We start from the raw sequence: 21,812 nt of genomic DNA on the forward strand, positions 1-21,812 counted from the left end.
ATAAATGAAATTTAGTTTGTAATATCTTTGAGATTGTTCCCCCTCTAAGTAGTGTGGAGGTGACGTCAAACCAATGTATGCCACCGGAGTCGTTCCTAAGCCAAATTATTAACCAGCGTTTGTTTTCATTTGAAGCTGTCAGTGTTCCTGGACCTCCAGGTCCTCCTGGTCCACCTGGAATTCCTGCTCTCAACTCTGGGGTGAGTGCCATCACTGCATTTCAGTAATCCTGTGACTGTGACTATGTTATTGTTCAGATGACACTGAGACTTACTTACATTTCCCTGCTGAAGAAGAAAAAAATTCTAAGAGCAACAAGCAGCCAAGTATCAGTGATTTCATTTATGTTCTTCAAAAGATAAAAACTTTGTGATTTTGTGTTGCACAGGTCAGCGTTTTGAGGTCATATGATGTAATGATTGCGACGGCCAGACGTCAGGCAGAGGGCAGCCTCATCTACATCATAGACAAAGCAGACCTGTATCTGAGAGTTCGCGATGGACTGCGACAAGTCATGGTACAGTACTTTACTTTGCTCCAAAGAAAATGGAATGCTTTGAATTTCATTTTAGAGCTCAATACAGATGTTTAAACCACAGACTTTACCATAGAGCTTCAGTACAGTTAGACTTGCTGCTGTTATCATTGTGAACTGAGACGTCTGTATTTACTAATAAGCTTCCTTCCTCCTCGCAGCTCGGAGAGTACAGTCCCTTCTTCAGAGATCTGGTGAGTTCAACGGAGGAAAAATCAAAATTAGAAAAAACCTTTTTAGCCTTTTGACATTCACAGACTGTTTAATGTTTTATTCTTGTTATTTTTCCTTAAAGGAGAACGAGGTGGCAGAGGTCCAGCCCCCTCCTGTGATCCTGTACCCTCAGTCCCAGGACCAGTCTCAGAGCAACGGAGCTGGACATTACTCTCAGGGTGGCTCCTCCATACGACCCATCGAGCCGCCACCTCAGCCACCTGTGGAGCCCAGATACCCTCCACAGTACGACCCCAGATTCCCAGACCCGAGGCATACGGGTCAGACAGATGGAGGATTAGACACCGAGCAGCCTGAGAAGAGATACCTTGTGACTCGTCAGCGGAGACCCAGCCCGCCTGTAGTGCATCCTGTCGGTCATGCAGACACATCAGGATCAGGAGTGAGTGATTTATATTCTATTATCTGTTACCAGGGCCTTGGTCCAGTGTTGACCTTTGACCTTCAATTTTTGTTTTGGCTTTTTTTTAAATCAACGAGGCTACAATCTTGCAATGAAGATTGATTATTATTTTTTTTTTAATCTACTTATTAACTAACTAAACAGAGAGTCTTCTAAAAGATGGATATGGTTGTGACGCAGCGGGTTGATGGTGATGAGGAGGGGGAACGTCTTTGTTGTAGAAGACGGGACTGCAACTTGGACACCAATATTACAGTTTCGGTCTCGGTTTGAGAAATGTTACACCCCTATATGTTACTAATCAGAGTACATCTAATATGTACATCAGCCTATATTGCACTCTTATTACATACAGCGCCTTGTTCAAACAGAGTACAAGCTGCCAGACAGGAAAACTAATTCTGAACTACCCAGGGCGCTACATTTAGAAGGAAAGGCAACAATATTTTACTGACGGCAACAGTTATTTGAAAAACCTACAACAGCCTGTAAGAGATATTTAAACAGAGATTTGTGTCTCTCTCCACAGCTACACCTCATCGCCTTGAACGCCCCTCAAAGCGGTAACATGCGAGGGATCCGCGGGGCAGACTTCCTGTGCTTCCAGCAGGCTCGCGCTATCGGCCTGAAGGGGACCTTCAGAGCGTTCCTGTCCTCCAAGCTTCAAGACCTCCACACCATCGTCCGCAGGTCGGACAGGGACAGCCTACCCATCCTGAACCTCAAGGTGAGACACTGCTGCCGGGGAGGTGGGATGGATACATGAGCAAGGACATGGTTCTGTTTAATGCCGTTGAGTCCAGCCGTAGATGTGACGGAAATGTTTTGCACAGAGGAAGAAATCAAATTTAAGGCATCGTGTTCTCTTCCTTGCAGGACCAAGTGTTGTTCAACAGTTGGGAGTCTATATTTGGTGACGACGCGAGCAAAATGAGGGAGAACGTACCGATCTACTCCTTCGATGGTAGAGACATACTCAGGGACAGCGCATGGTGAGGCTTTGTTAGCTGGGCATCACTCTGATTGTTCAATAATCACATTAAATGCAGCAGCCTGTGGGCTAACATGTAGCTCTTCATGTAAGCCTCTACGTATTATTCTGACCTCTGTGCTTGTTTCTGTTTTTTCCCCTCCAGGCCAGAGAAAATGGTCTGGCACGGATCGAGCAACAAAGGCCACCGGCAAACAGACCACTACTGCGAGACGTGGCGAGCAGGCGACCGCGCTGTGACCGGTCTGGCATCGTCGCTACAGAGCGGCCACCTCCTGCAGCAAAGCTCCACCAGCTGCTCCGGCTCCTACATCGTCCTCTGCATTGAGAACGCCTTCACAACACACTCCAAAAAATAAATCCCGTCCATCCTGTTTTGTTTTTTTTTTTTGTTTTTTTTGTTTTTATCATGTTTTTGTTTTGTTTTTTTTGTTTGTTTTTTTGTTCTGGGCCCTAGTTAAACACTTTTTTTAAATTCCCTGGTAACACGCCTTGTGAACATGTGGCGTCGATGAACTGGCCCTGTGGCTCTTTGCCTGGCAGCGACGCTTTGCATCGTCTGCTCCTCCCCTCCACAAACGCCAAAGAGATGGGTCGAACGGAGGGGGTGTTGGTCCTTTTTCTCGGGGGCATCGGCACATAGTTTCTGCAAGGGGTGAAACGAGAGCGGAGAAGCTAAACGCGTTCTCAAATCGTATCCATTTTTTTAAAAAAAGAATTCTGTATATTACATGTTTGTCGTTTGTGATTTTCCTGTTTATTTTTTTTTTTGACGTTATCAATGTTTTACCTTTTGAAACTGTTTATAATAATGCTATATCCATCCTGTTATTGTTTTTATTTTTTAGGTATTGATCATTTCCACCATTTGTTTTCCAATTTCTTGTTAGAATTGTGGGCTATGACGGGGTGCAGCAAACTTTTTAAAGACTATTTTAAAAATTTAAAGAAGATACTAGATATTTATTTTTAAATGAAGTTATCTAAGAACAAAAAAAAAAATGATTGGAAAATGAAAATAAATGCGTGACACCCTCATTTTTATTCTACACAGCGCAGACCATTTAATTCTTCCTTAAAAGAGCTTCTGATCTGAATCTGTGCCTCAGTACACAAACCAGGACTGTTTTTTGTTTTTTTTGTTTTTTTTACAAAATAAGCTCATATAATGAACCACTTCTTTTGTATTCATTATTCCACAAATATGTAAATGTCACAGCCGTTTCTGCTCAAGTGCGTTCAGATTGCTTTTACTTCACGCTAAATTTAAATGACCTTGTTGGACACAGACACCACTGTAATGAATAATCCCACATCCAGAGGGCAAGACTCCTTCGAGCTGAAATTGAGCCTTTTGAATTGAAAATGATGATTTTTTTTTTGATTTTTTTTTACCACTTTATTAAAAACCTATCAGTGAGTAAGCTGGAAAATGATTAGTTTGCTGCTAATCTTTGTTGGACTGATTGCTGTCACGGATGTGGGGGGGACAGGAAAAAAATAAATAAAAACAGTATGTTACAGAGACAGTTTTTTTTTTTGCAGTAGCCTCGCATCGAATTCAGAGATTAACCTGGACCTTTAGTGCTACTGATGTCATGACTGAACCTGTGGATTTCCATTTTTATAACAAAATTGTGCTGTACTGTTTCTCCCAGGCACTGAATAAAAAGTCATTTTCAACTACAACAATAATGTGACGGACTGTACGTAGGTGTTTTTTTTTGGTTTTTTGCTCTGCTGTCGACCTCTGACAGCAACCGTGACCTTCGTATGTTTCACTCAGCTGCTGCGACCACCGGTTTTTATGTCCTCCTCGATGACGTGTTGCTGGTGGCACTGACTCCACCACAAATCAGTGTTGATGAGAGGAGCTCGTACATCTTCTGTTCACCTTCACAGTTAATCTACACATGTGAGTTAATTCAATTTAACCATGAAATCGAAACTACAGAATTGCTGATATCTATTTGTCATATATATATTGACTTTCCATCTCCCACCTTATGTGACAGAACAACCACAAAACCACTGCTTTCAATGTGTCTTTTTGGGAGATGAGTTCCACTCTTCACTAATTAGGACACCAGTACGCTGCTCCTGAGTTTGACATAAAAAAAAAAAAAAAAAAAATGAAATTACCAGGCAATCATGAGCACGTTGGCTGTAGGTCCACAAGTAAAGTGGATTTTAAAAGAGAGCTGAATTAGGTCACCAGTCATTGGAGATGGCTTATGAAATCCCCTTAAATCTCTTCTTTAAAGTTAGGAGGCGTTTCAAGATGATATTTGATTAAGAAGATTAATTTGAATTATTCAAAGTTGGCCTAATTTGGCAGTCACTTTAGAATGACGTGCCCGCCCGAGAGAGAGCTTCTCACATCCAGGTGGTGACAGTGGACGGTAACTTATTTATCTCTTAATACGAGGCCCTGAGACGAGATCACTCCCGCAAACTGGCACAGATGTGATGGTATAATGAGATAAATCACAGAATACAGCAGAAGATAATGGCCACAGTGTCTCAGACATTCTTCTACATTATGTACTGAAAGAAACCAGCTCTCATATCAGTGAAATCTGCAGGTACTGTAACACGGAATTTACAGGTTTTTTTCTGGTTTCCGAGGCAGAACTCCCTGAGCTGCTGGGCGACCTTTTCTCATCCTTGACAGGTCGAGGGTCAGTCCAGACAGTTTCACTCACACTGCTGTGGAAGTCGAGACCCTCAGAGATCAGAGACTCCTTCATGCTTTGTGCTTCTGCCAAAATATCAGTTCCATAGATACTAATTTACTTTCTAGCTGAGGATAAGATATGAACATTGGAAGTCTATTAAATAGTTAGTTAGTGCTGAACAAGCCAAACTATTTCCAGTCTTTATGATGTCTAAAAAAAGAAGAATCATATTTGAGATAATGTTTGACAGTAAGTGTGATAAGATAAACAACTAGTATAAATGATCATTTCTGCATTTTTATTTTCACTGTAAAAACTATAAAGATCATGATGATGTGACATTTGTTGCCATTTGCACCAAACAAACATGTTTTCTTACATCTGGAGACAAGACTTGTAGCCCAGGGCATCACTGGAGAACAACAGTGCTGTATTATAATACAAAAATATGCAGCTTGTGCGTTGCAGTTGCAATATTTCTATAAATTGCGCAGCTCGAGTACAAAATTCTCTCTCTCGCTCACTAATGAACACATTTTAATCTTATTTGTTCAATTTGTAGATGCACAAACATGATGACTTGTAGCTGTGCAGGGAGTTTTGTGCGGGACCATTATTCTTTTCCTCGGGGTGTTTTCAATGTGAGGTTGCCAGACAACCAGCCGGCAAACAAAGAAGATATAATGTGTTAACTGGAGCCCTTCAGAGGCCTCCACCTCCCTGCTAGTCAGCATCAGCGGCAGTTTTGTGACTGCTGGTCATGTGGTGATGACAACTTTTTGAAACCGCAGGAGATGATCACGGTGTGGCGTGTGGCCCAAACACTTTCAATCTCAGGATATTTAATTACTGGCTCTCATAACAATTTATAGTGTTGTATAATAAAATGCTGCATCAGCAAAGCTTTTAAGTTTATTTTAAGATAAATATACATTATCATGATATTTTATTGCACTTGCAAGCAAAAAACAATCCTTCGTATTTGCACCACAGGGCTGTGGAGGATGTGTTCATGCTGTGAGTTTCCACAGGAGAGAGTTATAGCGTCTCCATTTGGTTTTCTGTGCCATTATTTTAACACATCCAAATTTAAAAATAGAGTATGGTGAAAGCTGAATATCAAATGCCAAAAAGAAACAAAAAAAGAAAAAAGAAAACAGCCACAGGTAAGTTTGAGGAACAACAGTCAGGTATGCAGAGCAGCAGTGTGTTATTAAGTCTAAATGCAACAGGAAGCACACAGATAAAAATAAACATGTAAAATTGTCCAGAACTGAATAAGCAACTTTGGTCTCCACCGTGTTTCATATTGGTGAGCACGTTCACGAGCGTGAAACACACAGAACAGCTGAGGCCTTCTGTGGGTCGGCATCGGAACCAAAGTGTGGGACAAAGAGAAATGCTGACCTGATGAGGGGACGCGACGAAACGTCAGAGGATCACAGCAAGTCAGTGAGATTCTTCCTCTGGGCTTCACGGATATCTGCACCAAATGTCACGCCAGTCCAACCAAACGTCAGCAAAGCCGGTCACGGGAAGACTAGAAAAGGTCAGAAAATCGGCAAAGTCAGGAGGGTTCATATTCTAGTCACCAGAAAATGTAAAAAAAAAAAAAAAAAAAAAGTCATCCATACAGATTCAGTGTTTTTAAGTACATCTGCACAATATATCATATTATGACCTGCAATGTCAATTACATTCTCTTATGCTGTCTTCCTGGATATGTACTAAACACGCCTGCACTTGAACACAGAGGACAGTAAAACTTTGCTGGGGTGAGTTTATTCCTGAAGTTCCACATTTCACTCAACTCATCCTGAAGTTGGTGTTAAATATCTGGAGTCTGACAGGATCATCTGTACTGGCATGTCATTTGAGAATCAAGTATAGCGTCTGCACCCACTGTGTGTGTGTGTGTGTGATAAAACGCCGGCATTCCCTAAAAATAATCAGTAAATACGGTCACTTCCCACTCGATTTCATCAAATCTGCCTCTTAAGCATCTCAACCCGCTGAGCAGCCTTATGAAAAGCTATAAGGCTTATATTAATTGACTGTGGAGGGTGGTGATGGCGGTGGTGGTGGTGTTGGGGGGGGCTTAGTTTTGCTGCAGTGTCCCTGTTTGAAAGAAAAGTAAACTAGCATCATAACTCTGATGTCCATTTCCTCAATGTCCTTGTTGTTGAGTAAATCTCGAGGGAGGAAAAAAAAAAAGAAAACTCAGTGAGTGGCGTGTTATCCATTTAAGTCTTCTTGACTGAGCGAGGTTAGAGTGGGCGGGGGGTGGTCGGGATGTAATAACCCACAGCTGGCTTTGCTGCGAAAGTGCTATCACACTGGCTGCCTGGGGAAAGCTATATTTAGTGGGCGCTAAGTAATAACTAAGTACAGCGAAAGGATCCAGCTCCGGTTAATGATACAACAAGGTGACAACCAGATATCGGGGGTTGGGGGGGGACTTAATTACGATCGGGGCGGTCGCCAAAAAGCCACAGTTGTCAGATCTCTGCTCTGTGTTTAGCCGAGGCCGCTGACTCGCTGTCACATTAACCCAAATCTAACAATATCTCAGAGCACCAGCAGCGTCTTTACTTAGCAGGGAATTGTTTTGTGACCTCCTTATGTGAGAGGAGAGCAGCCTTATTGATCATGCACACATCTGCATTCATATACAGCAAAATAAGGGTGCACTAAAGTTGACATAAATCGTCGGCACGCGTCCTCCAGTATCACAATTTGAATGCATTCTGCCTCTAACTAGACCAACATGTTTCCCCATCAAATGAAAGGGTAATAAGGAGGCCCGAAGCAACATTTGTGTAGTGCCTGAAGTACTTAAGGCCGACTGCAAGCCTTTCACATTTCACTGACATTTAGATAGATAATGAGTAACGGTCTCCCAGTCTTTAAATCCCCTTGTGAATCTTCTGGCATTTACGTCTATTTTTTTTTTTTCTTTCCCCCCCTCCCGTCTTTTAATATTTGATGAGGAGGGATGTTATCCAGAGTGGATATTCCTGGCATTGTGCAGATAGGCTTTGACCACTCCATCATACCTGCTCTCACCTTTACACCGACCCACGTATGTTGCTCTAATGCCTTTTATCATCTCTACATTTGAATTTCGGAGGCATAATTTTGAAGTCGAGGTAAAGCTGCCTCCTGTCAGCCAGTCCTCAGGGACACACGATGCTTTCAACAGACCAGCTGCTCGGCCACCGATGTGCCTGTGCCACCTAAAACTAAAGCTGGCACACCCAAGAAAAAGATAAGAAATGTGAGTTAGCAGCAAATTAATGCTCCTCCTGGACCACAACCAACCAATCCAGCCACGGACCCAAGATCGAAACTTTCAAACTCCTGTAACTGCGTCTATATGCTCCCGTTACGTACGATAATAGATACAAGTCTATTACAGATAATATACACACTGGAATTGACGTTGAGCAATACAACCTCGACAGGCCATCACCAAGTTGCTCAGAGGTTTACACAGACTTCACTTTTCCTTCGCCACCGTCCAACTCACAGTCAGTTTCTGTCCAATCTCCTCCCGGCTGATCTGAGGTAACTGTTCATCCCTGTGACAATCATACACGTGTTTTAAAGCATAAACTCAAGAACCTCTCCTTAAAAAGTTCTGCTACTTCTGTGGTCTTTGCTCGCTTGAAGTTTTGGCAACACCGTCCCCCCAGACAGAAGGCTCGTCCATATCTGTATCTAATGCTGAGCGTAATGACCGCTGCACACTTCTACACATGATGCTGCTGTAAATCATTAAGGATCTGTCAACAACAAACAAGCATGTAGATGTTTAATGCAGCTCACCTGCGCCATCTTATGTTGTCAGACAACAGTGGACTAAACCAGTTGACCTGCGCTGCTGATGCACAAAATGACCGTGGGCAAATCCTCTAAATAACATCTGATCACTTCTTGCTTTGGCTCTTGCACACCTTAGACCCCACAGGCACACCTGGATGAATATTTCAGGGTTACTCTGCTGCTACGGACACGAACAGATCACGACTCACCACGCCGGCCAACACTTTTTTTTTTTCCCCCTCTTTCACCGATTTCCTCTTCCATAATTGACACAATTTTATTAATGAGATCTGCGCCTGTGCATTTGGTTTGATGCATATTTTATGTATTTTTCCAGATGAAAATGTCACAGCAGCGAGGGAGAAGAAGTCTCACCCCCAAAAAATTATGAGCCGAAACACAACAGCTCCTGAACGCTCCACAGCTACCATCTGGTACTTTTTCATCCATAAAGACATCCTAAAGCCAGCGTTTACGAGATTTCATTTCATGATCAACTCCTAAATAACCGCTAAAAACAAATATCCGTGGTTATTTATCACGCTTTCTTTATTCTGCATCGAGACCTCAGTGATGGCATCGTTTAGAATTCCCCCGGGTCGACTCCGCAGCGCCGGCTCACAGCTACCTCACCACCCTCACACAGCTCACTACCCGCGGTCATCACTGCAGCTGGCTACATATTCGATGTGACATCTCCTTCCATCTTCTAATGAATTTTTTATGTCTCTTCCTCTCCCACTCACACGCAGACGAGGGCTCGTATCAGCCCCCGCTCTGTAAATCTATGCTACTGTAAATTACAGTGTTGCCTTTGGATAGTGTGACCCCCCCCCCACCACCACCACCCACCCCTGGTCCGCTATATAGATCGTTCTACGGCGCGTTCCGTACTGATTGGATTTGTCAGGAGACGCTGTGATGCACGCCGTCGACACACCCGCGAGATAATTCACAATCATTGTGTTGTGTGGATGCTACCGAGGAAGGGGAGGGAAAATCATGTAGAATATTATGAATACCCGTGAAATTATTTTTTATGAGAATGAATTAAGCATTTATGTCCAATTTTAGACTCCAGAATGGATTTTTTCTTTTTCTTTTTTTTTTTTGTTCTCAGGCATCTGCTGTCTGGCGATATCGATTTTAAGAGAAGAGACAAACTTCAGGATTTTTTTTTTTTTTACTCTCCGCTAAACTGACAGCTTGATGCAACACTTGTGCCTTGTGCATATCCGACCATGTTATAATGCACTCGCGTACTGACAGTCTCATTGATTTTCAGGGCCCCTGCAAACGATCAGGGGGAGTAATGCAATAATCTGCAGGTTCGACACATACACATCGACGGAGAATTAACACATTAAATCTGATCATTTCATTAACTTAACCCAAACTAATCACACGGCTCGGTGTGATTGAGTCGTGTGTACAGCGTATATGTGTTTCTTGTTGAACAGAGAATCTTCTGGACTTTTATTCTCAAACATTTACTAGCAGTGTTACTGTAGTGCACTTGAACATAAATGTTCTGGGGATTTTTACTATGTTGGTCTGACGTTATAATAAGTGCCTGAGTTGCTTCAGTGTGAAGAGGTCTGAACTGAATGCTGTCAGATTTACGTTCCGGCTGCAGCAGCAGAAAGTTCAATCTGCAAACACACTGAAGACATGAACTGCACATTCTGCTTTGCCTCAAGAGTACTCCGATATATTCTTCACTGGATTACAACTGAAATCATTTCTCTGATTCACTGATTAGTTGACAGCCAGACAACAGAAAGCAATTTGATTATCAATTAATGCATTCTTTGAACAAAAGCAGCAAATTGTTTCTCGTCCTGTCGTCTGACTTCTGATGATTTTGCTCCGTCTCCTTGGCGACTGTCCTCAGGTTTTTTGACGGCCGCTTAAACAACACAAGCAATTTGCTGACTTGACCTTGGGCCTCTGGGAAACTGCTTCTTTTCTCTGACCAAACAATCAATCCAGAAAACAACTTGTAGATGAATGAATGATGAAGGTTGTCTTTAGTTGAAGCTGTACACTTGATTATAATATCTAACGCAAAAAAAAAAAACAGCAAAAAATTTAAGCTGAAGTTTCCTGCGTATTCAATAAATGCACTTTCTAGTTTCTGGTTAGAAAGAGATCTTGCTGTAAAACAGTACAATTCTTTCTACACAGGAGTTGTTCTGTAATGCCTGTCAGTGTACAAAAAAAGCACTTTTAGTAAACGTAACTTTGACAGTCGAGTTGCCTGTAAAGATTGTGTTCCAGGCTGAGGTGATCTGCAGAACTGATTACAGAACTTTTAGTAAATATGAACATTAACATACCAAAACATGTCTACAAACAACATACAGGAAATCTCCTTTAATTAAATGTAAAACGTTATGCAATGTTTCATCCCAAGGACTTTGGGTTTTTTTTTTGCTGTGGTATAACAGAGATAGTTTTATGAAGAAGGCCATCAAGCCATTTTATCAGATACACGAAGCCAGCAATGTTATGAAATTCATATCTGAAAATGGTAAAAGAGCTACAGACACTGTTGAGCCTCTTTAGGTGAAAGTTCGACAACTTGTGGTGAAGCAAAAAAGAAAACAACTTCTTCCTTTGTTCTATACACTTTTAGTAATTACTAGTGTTCCCTGGAAACCCACAGGCTGACTGCTGTTTTTAGTTTGTATGTATGCCCGCACCTCAAAACAGGTGAACTGGAAACACTCAAGTGCCCACATGGGTCCAGGGTTTACTCCTGCCTCTTGTCCAATGCATGCTGGGATAAGCTCTGGAGCCCCCCCTGCCCCTGCTGAACAGCGGTTTAGAAATAAGAATAATAGAATAAGAGAATTTTCCTCGGGGACTCTTGCTTTCACAGTGAAGTTATTGTTGGAGCTCGTGAACATTAGGAAGAAAAAAAAAAATAGAAACCCAGAGTTTCAGAGCACTATATAAAAACCCTGCATCCCCCCACAGCTGGCTGCCCCTGAGAATTCCCTCCATCCCTCTGAAAATCTACCTTTCAGCAAGTCGCCGTGCTGCGTTTGCTGACAAAAAGGAACAACGGAAAAGTACTGCGTCTTTGCACTGGTTTTGATGGAACATTATAGCCGGTGTTTCATTCACTTCCCCGGTGCAGGATGAGGAGTGGGATGGTGATGTGCCTTTCATTCCTCAACCTGACAGTTCGCCATTGATCATTTATCAAGCTGGGCGCTTTCCAGAGCCATCGATTGGGTGTGGGGGGAGGGAGGGAAATAAAATAAGACTTGTGGAAGTGAAGTATGTTCCTTCGTGAAGCCACGAGCAACAACACTGTGTTCTTTATCTTTGCTCAGTGTTGTTAGAGGAGGATTTCAACGCTGGAAAGACGGTCCAACAATTATCTTTGAACCTGGTGCTGTACAATCAGAGAGAATAGAGAAAAGGGACTGTGGTGTTTCCTTTTTGCTCAAGAGGAAGAAAACCTAGAACAACCAGAATGCACCGAGCCACACCAGAACAAAATCAACCCTGCTGCATGATGGGTAACATCCTGCGAGTTGGGCGGTGCTTCATTTTGGCTCATTGTCTGTTTTGAAAAGGGGAACAATACGGCGACCATCTAGTAACAAACGATCTGGTATTACAGCGAAACAGTACTCGAGAACGTGTTTTTAATAGATGAGAAATACACAATGAAAAGAAGCTTCTGTTCTCGCAAACAACGAGCATATTATGGTGGTCGCTTCGGTTAGCAAGCTTTCTTTATTGCAGCAAAACTGTACAATAAAAAGCATTCTAGGCAGAAATAGGCAGGGCCATGACTAAATGCTGTGTCCGTGGATGAGGGCATAACAACATCGTGCAAGTACAACCTGTAGTTAAAATGGAAATAAACAACTTTCCCTGTGGCATCACTGTTGGCACAGGTGTCACAAACACAGCATTAGCAACACAGCTGCAGCTAGAAGCCTGGAAACGCTGATCTCAGTGCTACGAAAAGGTGTGAAGAGTAAAACACCTGGCTGGATTAATAATTTAATTACTGGTCTAGAAGAAAGAGGGGGCAGTTTTAACCCGTCTCATGTCCCACTAGAACACAAGGTCCTTTTTTTCTTTTGCAGTGTGAAGTTTCCACAGTCACTCCCGTTGTTTCACCATTATCTGAGGATCATGACTGGGAAAACAACGCCACTTCCTGTTTTGATTGCACAGTGGCAGACGGGTTTGCTTGCATAAAGCAACCCAGAGAAACATCTGTCTGAATAGAGGTGAAAGGTCTGTTCCATGTGAACCAGTCTACACACTGATTTTTTTCTAAATCACACAGTTCAATCAGTATTGACCTGAGAATGTGGCAGCAAAAAAAAAAATATATATATATATCTATTGCCAATTGAATGCAACAGCCCACATTAATGCAAAAGATGTTTTGTGTGACTTTTCTACAGGAGGCTTTGCTTGCAAAATGCAGAAAAGTTAACCACTGTTGAGTTGCAGATACGACCATCACTGCAGTGATACAAAGCTGGTACAAGCTACAAAGAGTTCCCATTAAAAGCTGAGCCCTGAACGTGGAGTATAAATGAACTGTACATGACAGAAGGGGACTGGTTATGTGGGTGTAGCCTGTGAACGTGAACACATGCCTGCATGTATCATCATGCGTGCCTCGTTTGACCGTCCATGAGTAATATTCTCGAACTCCAGCTGACTGAAGCCTCTCTTGCTGTCTGGCAGCAGGGTTTTTTTTTTTTTCCCTTGCCAGGTCTGCAGAGCAGCGTGCAGTGATACTGTGCTGGGTTAAGTGGCCCGGAATCTAATCACTCTAATGTCTGTTGCAGCCCTAAATCACACTCACTGGCTGGAGCGCAAGGGCTCGGTCTGTCCTTCAAAAAAGGGAGGCTTTTCACGACTCCTTCCATATTCTAATTATTTCAACTGGATATGAGCTATTGCACTTATTGGCTGGGGCAAGGCACCGGCTGCTGCCACTTCCATTGGCTGCCTGGACACCTCTGAGCCGCCTCCCATTGGCTGCCTGGAGGAGAGTGGGAGGAGAGCTCACCCCATCCTTCCCCTGTGGCAGAGCGTGTAAATGTAAAGACTCTTTCTCTGCCTATTATCTGAGTGACTCGGGGTTTTGGTGTCTGCCTCCGAGCTCGTGTGTGTGTGTGTGTGTGTGTGTGTATGTTGGAGGGAGAAAAGAGATAAAGAGAGAGAGAGTAAGGGAGGGAGAGGCAAGCAGCGTTTCTTCTCCCCCCTTTAGCCTCCCCGTCTCCCTGCTCCCTGTCACTCCATCCTTCCTCCCCTCTCCTGGACCACCCTCCAGCCCTGCTTCGAGCCAGACCGAGACCCCCCTTACCACCCAGACCACCCCGGGACCCTTTGACTCTCCTCACTTCTCCGTCCCGCCAACCAAAACAACTGAGCAGGTAAGACTCGGCTTATTCCAGCCTTGCGCTGAGGCTTTCAAAAAGTACTTCCTGCCTTCTCCTCCTCCTCCTCCTCCTCTTCTTCTTCTTCTTCTTCTTCTTGTGCTCTTGTTGTTATTTTCTTTACACTCACTTGTCTCTGTTCCCTCTTGCCTCTCTGTCTCTCCTGTGTGCACATTTCAAAGTTTTCCCTGCAGCACTTGTGTTCCTTCTCAGAAAAAGTGACACAGTTGCGGGAGATGATATCAGCGAGGTCACTGGATCTTTTCTCTTCCTCCTCTGATATTCTACCCTGATATCAGCTCCCCCCCTCCCACCATGCAATCTCTTCATCTTGTTGTCTTTTGCATTCTTACACCCTCTGGCTCTCAGCATGTGCGAATTCAATATGAAAGTGAGACAAAGTCTTTTTTTAAATTTATTTTTAAGTCTGCCTGGAGCGTAAGTTGACAAGGACAACATGCTGTAATTTGTTTACGGAAGATGCGTCTCTAATTGATTTCTGAAAAAAAAAAAAAAAAAGTGTTTACGTTAGTTGGTCACAGCTATTTATAGGCACTGACGTACCAGGCACACGTGCTTTTTGCTAGGCCACTTCCCCTAATGCCGGGACAGAACACAGGACCGTCCACTGGCTGCAGAACGCATGACATTGCACAAAGTGTAATGACTTTACGAGGCAGTGACTTGCTTGATTGAATCAAGCGATCTCTCCGGCAGGAGAACTCCAATATTCACATGGCCCATAAAGCATTCCTGGCAACAGCCGAGGAGGGAAGAAGAAAAAAAAAAAAAAACTGCTTAGTTCTTCATCCGCACATCCTGTACTTTACCAGGAAGGGGAAGTGGAGTGTGTGTGTGCATGTGTGTGTATTTGCGAGGGAGACGGAGATACTGTTAAAGTGCTTTAGACATCAATACTGGCAGCCCAGAGTTTTTAAAGCCACTCCATCATATCTGGAAATTGGGCCTTACAACGACGTCAACAGCTGAGAAGGTGCTTCTCCGGACGTGGTGTCTTGTTTCCTTGGAGGTTATTTTTTTGTGAGGAGGTGTGTGTTTAAAAATGGCTGACAAGGAAATATGTTAATCAGAGTTAATCACATATTATAGAGGTGTGAAAATCAACTTTTTTCAGTTCCTATCTGATACCTGAATTTGGATGTCTGCTGATACCTACAGCAGGAGCTTGTTTTTCTCGATTATTATCATTATTATTACGTCTATGTGTTGTTGTTGGTTTTATGCGTAAGGTAGTTTTGTCAAAACACTGAATTTTCTAACCTCAGTGAAATATGTTGATATTTGACACCATATCCGATACCATGGGGAAAAGTTAACGCAACATTAGGGCCATAACATTTCTGATATCTGTTAAAAGATAAATTAAACAATTACTGTGTTCTGGGTGTTAATCACAGCATCTGAGTTAATTTTCTTCTGGAGGAGGGACTATGTAGGCAGCGCTTCATGTGTCGACTCGCTGTTAGGAGAGCGGGAAATTGAAAACGTGGCTGGTACTGCAGAAACTGAGTACTGAAGTTTAAATATTTTGTATCGATAAATGTATTATAAGAGCAAAAAATACAATACAAAAATGACAGAAAATTACAGACAACTTCCCCCCCTTGGATTTCCAAGTGGTGTTACTGTTGGAACCACTGTCGCAAAGACAACAACAAAGTTGTAAATAACATGACGCGATTCAAATATTTAGTCTGCGATAAAAATGGATCACCGGTCACCCTTCATTTTGCTGGGTGACCCTGTGCCCAGTGGCAGACAGAACAGTGATAGGAGGTTTTAAAGGGAACCAATGTAAACACTGATGGTTTCATTCTTCTATATCCATTAAATTGTGTAATCAGCATTAAGTTGATGATGATTCGCTGAAGCGGACCACTTGTCTACTGCCAAACTAGCATCACCTTTAATGTTTTGCTTAAACTTTAAAATATTGGCACTGAGCAAAACATTATCAACTATTAGATTTTGGTAGATTTCTGAACACAAGTTCCAATAAATACAAGATTTTTCAAGCTCCCAACACGACATTGGATTGGATGATCACTAGTCAAACATTTAACTACTTAATTATATTTTTACAGCACCAGTGACAGTTATGTTTTTTCTTTGTATCCGTGTCCGTTTGTTTGTTGATTGGTTCGTTTCTCAGCAGGATTAGATGAAACCTCTGTATTTCCACCAAACGTAGATGGAGGATGTGTATCAGCCCTGAATAGATCCTCATTAACTCTCGGTTCAGGTCCAGACAAAAGGACGGATCCAGGATATTTCTCACTTTCTTTAACAATTTTTGCAAAAGTTGTCAAGCAACAGTGCATGGATGTTGATGAAAAGAACATCTGGCATCGATGGATTAGTACAATTCAATGAAGATCATAGAGCTGGTTAAATTATGACAGATTTTGTATTGGGCTTCATGAATTAAAGGGGACTGTCGGGCCTTGGCGGAGGTATGCGCTCTACTGAGGGTCAATCTAGTTTACGTTTTTGATGAAACCTACATTCCTCAAAATATCTGCAAATCCACGAGCCCTAAGATTGTATTTAAAAACAACTTTATTCTAATCCAATCAATCGAAAGTCGGACATTTGAATGTGCATGTTTTTACTATTTTTGCTTGTGAAAAAAACAAAAAAAAAACAGGCTTCCTCTATTAGACTCTTTGACCTTTTCCTTCTGTGATGATGACGTTCTAATTTAAGACAAGAGCAGCATCTGTGGCAAAGCCTCCTGGGAATGACGGTCTTTCCAACAGGGCTGTCTCGAGGGAGTGCAGCTCTCACTGTCTGCAAGGCTTTTATTCTGAAATCCTCGACGCTTTAGATTTAATTCCAAGCGTCACTTTGAGTTAGCATATTTATGATGTTTTCGACCATAAATATGTCAATGCAGAGCATATTTATGATGTAGCTGGCCGCGTTCACATATTCATCCGCTCAGGTGTTGGCTTGTTAGTTTATTAGGGACGTGTAAATTGGGTGTCTTCACTTCTTGAAGGAACACGCAGCTGTTTGTGAGCGCTGCCTTTTTAGATGCTCAGCGGGCTCGCAGCTAAAATACTCAAGCAAAGTCACGACTGCACATCCTCCACATGTTAACCCTCTCGTTTTCATGTGTCGTCACAAAAAGCATGTTGATACGAGGTCTTTAAACCTGAGTTTAGAACAACAGATGATGTATAGCCTCACACAAAAAAGTTATTTTACACTTTTAAGACTTCAGCTTCTGAAATGGACACATTTCTTTAAATGAACACAAAGTCCAGCTATATTTAAGGATTGTCACTGTAGATATAAAACTTACCATGAGAACTATGAAAGAAAATAAATTGGCCTTGCCTTCCAAGCATCTATTTTCTTCCTCCCCAGCAGCTCCTCTGCAGCCCACAGTTAATGCACTTACTGCACATCCACTCTTTCAGCGTAAGCTCTCATAAGAATGCATACGTGAAATCCCTTGTAGGACGAGATATTTATGAGCCTCGTGATGTGTTTGCACACTCCTGCATGCCTTCATAAGCCACTGCTCTGAGCTTAAGTTGAGCTGCGTGCAGTTAGCGCAGACAATGAGTGTGGCGCACCGTGTCAGAGCAGTTTTACACTCTGGCGTCACATAATGCCACAGATGTCAGTGCGGGGCACTAAGGTGTTGGGGAGGTTTGGGAATTGATTTGAGCAAATCGTGGAAATGAAAGTGGCAGCACGTGAAATGTGAGCGGACAGGTTTTTGTCTCTCGGATAAAGTCACTGGGAGAAGATGGCACACGACTCACCGGTTGATCACGGCCGATTATCTTTATAAACTTCTTCCTCTTAATTCATTTTTAGTGTGTTCCTGTTTCCACCGCTAATTTTCCGTTTGGAACAAGCACACTATAAAAAGATGGATCACATGCATCCAGTATATTCAGTAAGCCCTGCTTCCTTCTATGTAAAGCCAATGCTCTGCAAGCAGCTGGCCCTTTGTGCCTTGGCCCTTTCGAGCCTTTCCGGATCTCCCGCTGGCCTGGCTCAGGGCACACAGTGTGCCGGGAGTTGCCGGGGTAGAGACTGGATCAGTGTGAACGAGGCCATCGACACTGACTGGCTGCTGTCTTGGTGGCTGTCGCAGAGTGATGGAGGGCAAATGGACACAGACAAAAAGAGCTGCAGAGGAATCAGTGTGTTTGGGCTGTCGGATGCTGACTTCAGAGTAAATGGGATCGAAAAATAACTGTACACTGGCATCTCATTTATCCTTACAGAAAAAAAAAAAAAAACATCCCTAAAGTTCCCTGCCATCAGAATTAAAATATGGTAAACCGTTCTTTGAGTGTACATCATTGTCACATTTATCAAACTGTTGCACGTGACAGAGTTTAATCCTGAGATTGTGATGCTGCAAAATGAGACGAATGAAACAACATCACGACCACAATGTGGTGATGAATAACTTGTGTCTTAAACAACTTGTGGTTCACAAAATGTTTTGAAATATTAACACAACTCAGACCATATGAGCACTATATGTCACTGAATAACAAGATAAAGCTTTACGGTTGTTTTGAATATTTGAACGTCACATTTTATCTCATAAAGGAAGTTTCCTGTTCTGCTTTTTTCTCAGTTTTTACTCATTTTGAGGATGTGTCATACTTTTCTATGAATAATCTGTTAAACAACTTATAGCAGATGAAGACTTTTGGTTCTGGTGCCACTTTGAGCTGCATTTATCTAAGTTTACTCCTCCTACCTTCTCTTTTTTTTCAGTAAGAAACCTATTATATGAGCAAATTAAGTCAAAGTGTTTGAAGCCAGAATCCGTCTGATGTGTACGTCTCTGAATATTTCTGTAGAGTCAAAAAAAAAAAAAAAAATCCTTTCACAGTAATGGATGCCCAGAAGTCTTTCTTTATCTCCATCTGCTTAACAGTTTCGTGCTGAGGCATTAGAACTGGACCTGTACTCAAACTCTGGTGCCGTTACAGACATTAGGGTGTTAAAGAAATTCCAAGATTAATATGTATCAGCCAATCAGCAATGATCCCCTCACATGCGGTTATCAAGGGATATTTAACAGCTTAACAATACAATTTATTGTTTAAAGGTTCAGTTTATAAGACAGTTAAGTATTTGTCTCATCAGCTTCCTTCCCAACTCAACTTGGTTGGCTGGTCGGGCCGTCCACTGACCCAAAGTGTCATATAAGCCACCAAGCCTGTGAAACAGAAAATACATTAAAGGTCTACAACACCCACTGCCATTAAGACCTCTATGTAACCCCGGTTGTTTGAGGTCAAAGTCACTCCCGTCCCTCCCGCCCTCATCAATCTCACCATCAGGAGCACAGCAGCTGTTCAGCATAGTAGCAAAAACTACTGTAGGTTATCAAATCTTTGAAATCTTGCTCTGTTACTTTACTCGTACTGCTGCAGCTCGCTCGCTGCTCGCATTTGTTGAAACTGCCAGAGTTTTCCTGCCATCGCCCGGATCCAAACTCCAATCTATTTGCTGGAATGATATATTCCCTAGCTTGCATTTCCTGCTAGGTGAACACTTTCCACCTTCATTATAATGACAAATAAACTGATTGCTGGAGAGTGCTCTACAGGCTCTGGAATGTGATTTCTTGTTTTCTACTGCTATGCTAATTTTCACAAGCTGTGCCAATATGGACTCCTGCACTCATTACCAATCTTTACGGTTTGATCTGAAAACAGCGTGTTGTTTTTTTAAAGAAAAAAAAAAACAAACTCTAGTGAAGGTGAATGACTGTCGAAGGGTTTTACCTTTCAGTTTGCGGAGAAAAAGTAAAACAAAGGATCAACATGCAGCTGATCAGACACTGACATGGCAAACTGCACAACTGCAGCCATCGACTGTCTTTTACCTCGCGCTCCCTCCCTCACCCTCACTCGATTGGTAAGCAGTTCTCTGTCACCGAGCTCGGCTGTAAACTTAAAAAACAATCTATCGTGCGTCATAATTCATAACAGAATACGAGGTTGGGCGGGGGTGTTGAGGCATTGCCGGAGGCTGAAATTGAACGTGGCACATTTTTAGAAGTTGAATCTATCGGAGAGAATTATGATCTGCGAAAACCCATGGGCCTTTTTGTCTCTGTGCAGAAAGCCACCGGCTGATGTAATTTAAGCTATTGGAGGGTTTGCGAGATCAATCCGAGGATGCAGAGTCTGAATCGAAAAAAAAAAAAAAAAAAAGGGCTGTGGGTTAAGAAGGAAAAAAAAAAAAAAAAAAAAAAAGGTGGAGCAGGAATAGAGCTTTAGCCTTCCCTGCTGCTCACTCTGGGTGGTGAAGCATGGTCATAAATAGGCAGCCCCTCTGCCCCCTGTGTTGGTGCTATTTTTATACCCGCTAATATATGGGGGGGTTTTTTAGAACCGGCTCGAGTGGCGAAGTGAGAAGAAAATATTATTGTTGGCTTGGAGTTAAGAGAGCCGTGGTGATCAGAGCTCTATGCACATACCCATGGAGGAGAGTGCTGTTACTCTTTTTTTATTAGATTAAAGGTCAAATGTGCTCCTTCATGAGCCAGGCTGGGATCCAATCCGACATGTGTTGAAACATTCGTATAATAGCTCCTTTTTTTTTTTTTCCCCCCCGGACTGTGATCGTGTTTTGGCTTTGATGTCATCGAGCTGAATCAGAGGTCAAAAGTTTGACTGAAGATCCACATCACCGCCTGCGAGCACAGGCAGTTTTTTTGTACCGAGAGGTTTTTTGGGTTTTTTTTTTTTTTTTGCATGGTTAAAAACAACAGGAAAGGTGTGATGGTTTCCTGTGATTTCTGTGAAAACAGCATGGTGTTTGAGATGTGAGCTCATGGAAAATTCATTAATTGAAAGGGGATTCAAATGGAAGATGTGTTTGACATTTGTTAAGCGCAACGGAAAGAAGGGCTGACAGAGTTCACGTAGGGCTCCGGCAGACGTGAAATGTTGTCACTGACCTCAGATGATGGGGTTATGTTTTCAACCCATGCCATGAATTATTCTACCGTCACTTTTTTTTTTTGTTTTTAACAATTTCATTGCACAAAATCTCCCTTTTAAGTAAATGAAGCCATGGTTAATATTGGAGTCTGCTGTTTTCCTGTAATCCAGCTTGTGATGGAGATGCGTGATGCACCTGCTCGTTGTGCCTGCATCATGTAATGCAAATTAATTATTTAGCGATCTGCGTGGGACTGTTTTTAACATCCTGCACCCACCTGCGCACTTAGAATTTCCGACCACTCCCACCATCCCTGCAGAGATTCAATCCTGCAGCAGCGTTTGGCAAATCTGTCCTCACCATCCTGCAGGCAGAATAAGACTCATGAGACCCCAGCAGGGTTTTTTTTTTGTATCTCTGCATGTTTGACCTCCATCCTGCTGGAGTATAGTAGTCATGTATATCATTATGTATATATCCAATTGAGTTTTGGTTTATGGCTTTCATAATAGGGGCTACATGATGAATTATAACAGGGGGTTTCCTCTAAGTGTAGCGGTCGAGTTCACTGTACTTTACACCGGAGGAGGAGGGTTGTCTGGGTGCTCCAGGTGTTTGTTTTGTTAGTTTTTAAAATCTTTTTTTTTGATAGTTGTAAGAAAGACTAAGGGTTGGGTTGTGCTTGCTCAGAGCCATTCACAAGACCTTGTCGGAAATTAAAAGTTGTTTGCAGTTGTTCTGTATGAAAGATCAAGTGAAATGC

The 21,812-nt window shown here is 42.5% G+C and overlaps 2 protein-coding genes and 1 long non-coding RNA gene across 9 annotated transcripts in view; 2 read left to right on the forward strand and 1 right to left on the reverse strand.

The window, feature by feature from the left end:
- The window catches only part of col18a1a (collagen type XVIII alpha 1 chain a), a 77,846-nt gene extending 74,160 nt beyond the window's left edge, over nucleotides 1–3,686 (forward strand). For both annotated transcript variants that reach the window (XM_037109180.1, XM_037109179.1), the window contains 7 exons: nucleotides 136–200; nucleotides 389–517; nucleotides 697–729; nucleotides 831–1,151; nucleotides 1,702–1,899; nucleotides 2,049–2,164; nucleotides 2,309–3,686. In XM_037109180.1, the coding sequence (XP_036965075.1) occupies nucleotides 136–200; nucleotides 389–517; nucleotides 697–729; nucleotides 831–1,151; nucleotides 1,702–1,899; nucleotides 2,049–2,164; nucleotides 2,309–2,522 (1,076 nt within the window). In that variant the 3' untranslated portion in view covers nucleotides 2,523–3,686. The remainder of the gene's footprint in view (nucleotides 1–135; nucleotides 201–388; nucleotides 518–696; nucleotides 730–830; nucleotides 1,152–1,701; nucleotides 1,900–2,048; nucleotides 2,165–2,308) is intronic.
- LOC119025539 overlaps nucleotides 1–21,812 on the reverse strand; it is a 68,652-nt gene that overhangs the window by 6,998 nt on the left and 39,842 nt on the right. Inside the window, exons 2-3 of one of the 2 annotated variants that reach the window (XR_005076844.1) lie at nucleotides 21,327–21,413; nucleotides 6,249–6,381 (exon numbers count right to left, since the gene is read on the reverse strand). This is a non-coding gene — a long non-coding RNA (uncharacterized LOC119025539). The remainder of the gene's footprint in view (nucleotides 1–6,248; nucleotides 6,382–21,326; nucleotides 21,414–21,812) is intronic. The other variant, XR_005076843.1, reaches the window with a different exon arrangement.
- Nucleotides 13,800–21,812, forward strand: part of pcbp3 (poly(rC) binding protein 3) — a 78,279-nt gene continuing 70,266 nt past the window's right edge. For all 5 annotated transcript variants that reach the window (XM_037109188.1, XM_037109184.1, XM_037109187.1 and 2 more), the window contains exon 1: nucleotides 13,800–14,089. The gene's annotated coding sequence lies outside the window, so the exon portion shown is untranslated. The remainder of the gene's footprint in view (nucleotides 14,090–21,812) is intronic.

This window comes from Acanthopagrus latus, chromosome 9 (assembly GCF_904848185.1).
Source record: "Acanthopagrus latus isolate v.2019 chromosome 9, fAcaLat1.1, whole genome shotgun sequence".
Lineage (NCBI taxonomy): Eukaryota > Metazoa > Chordata > Actinopteri > Spariformes > Sparidae > Acanthopagrus > Acanthopagrus latus.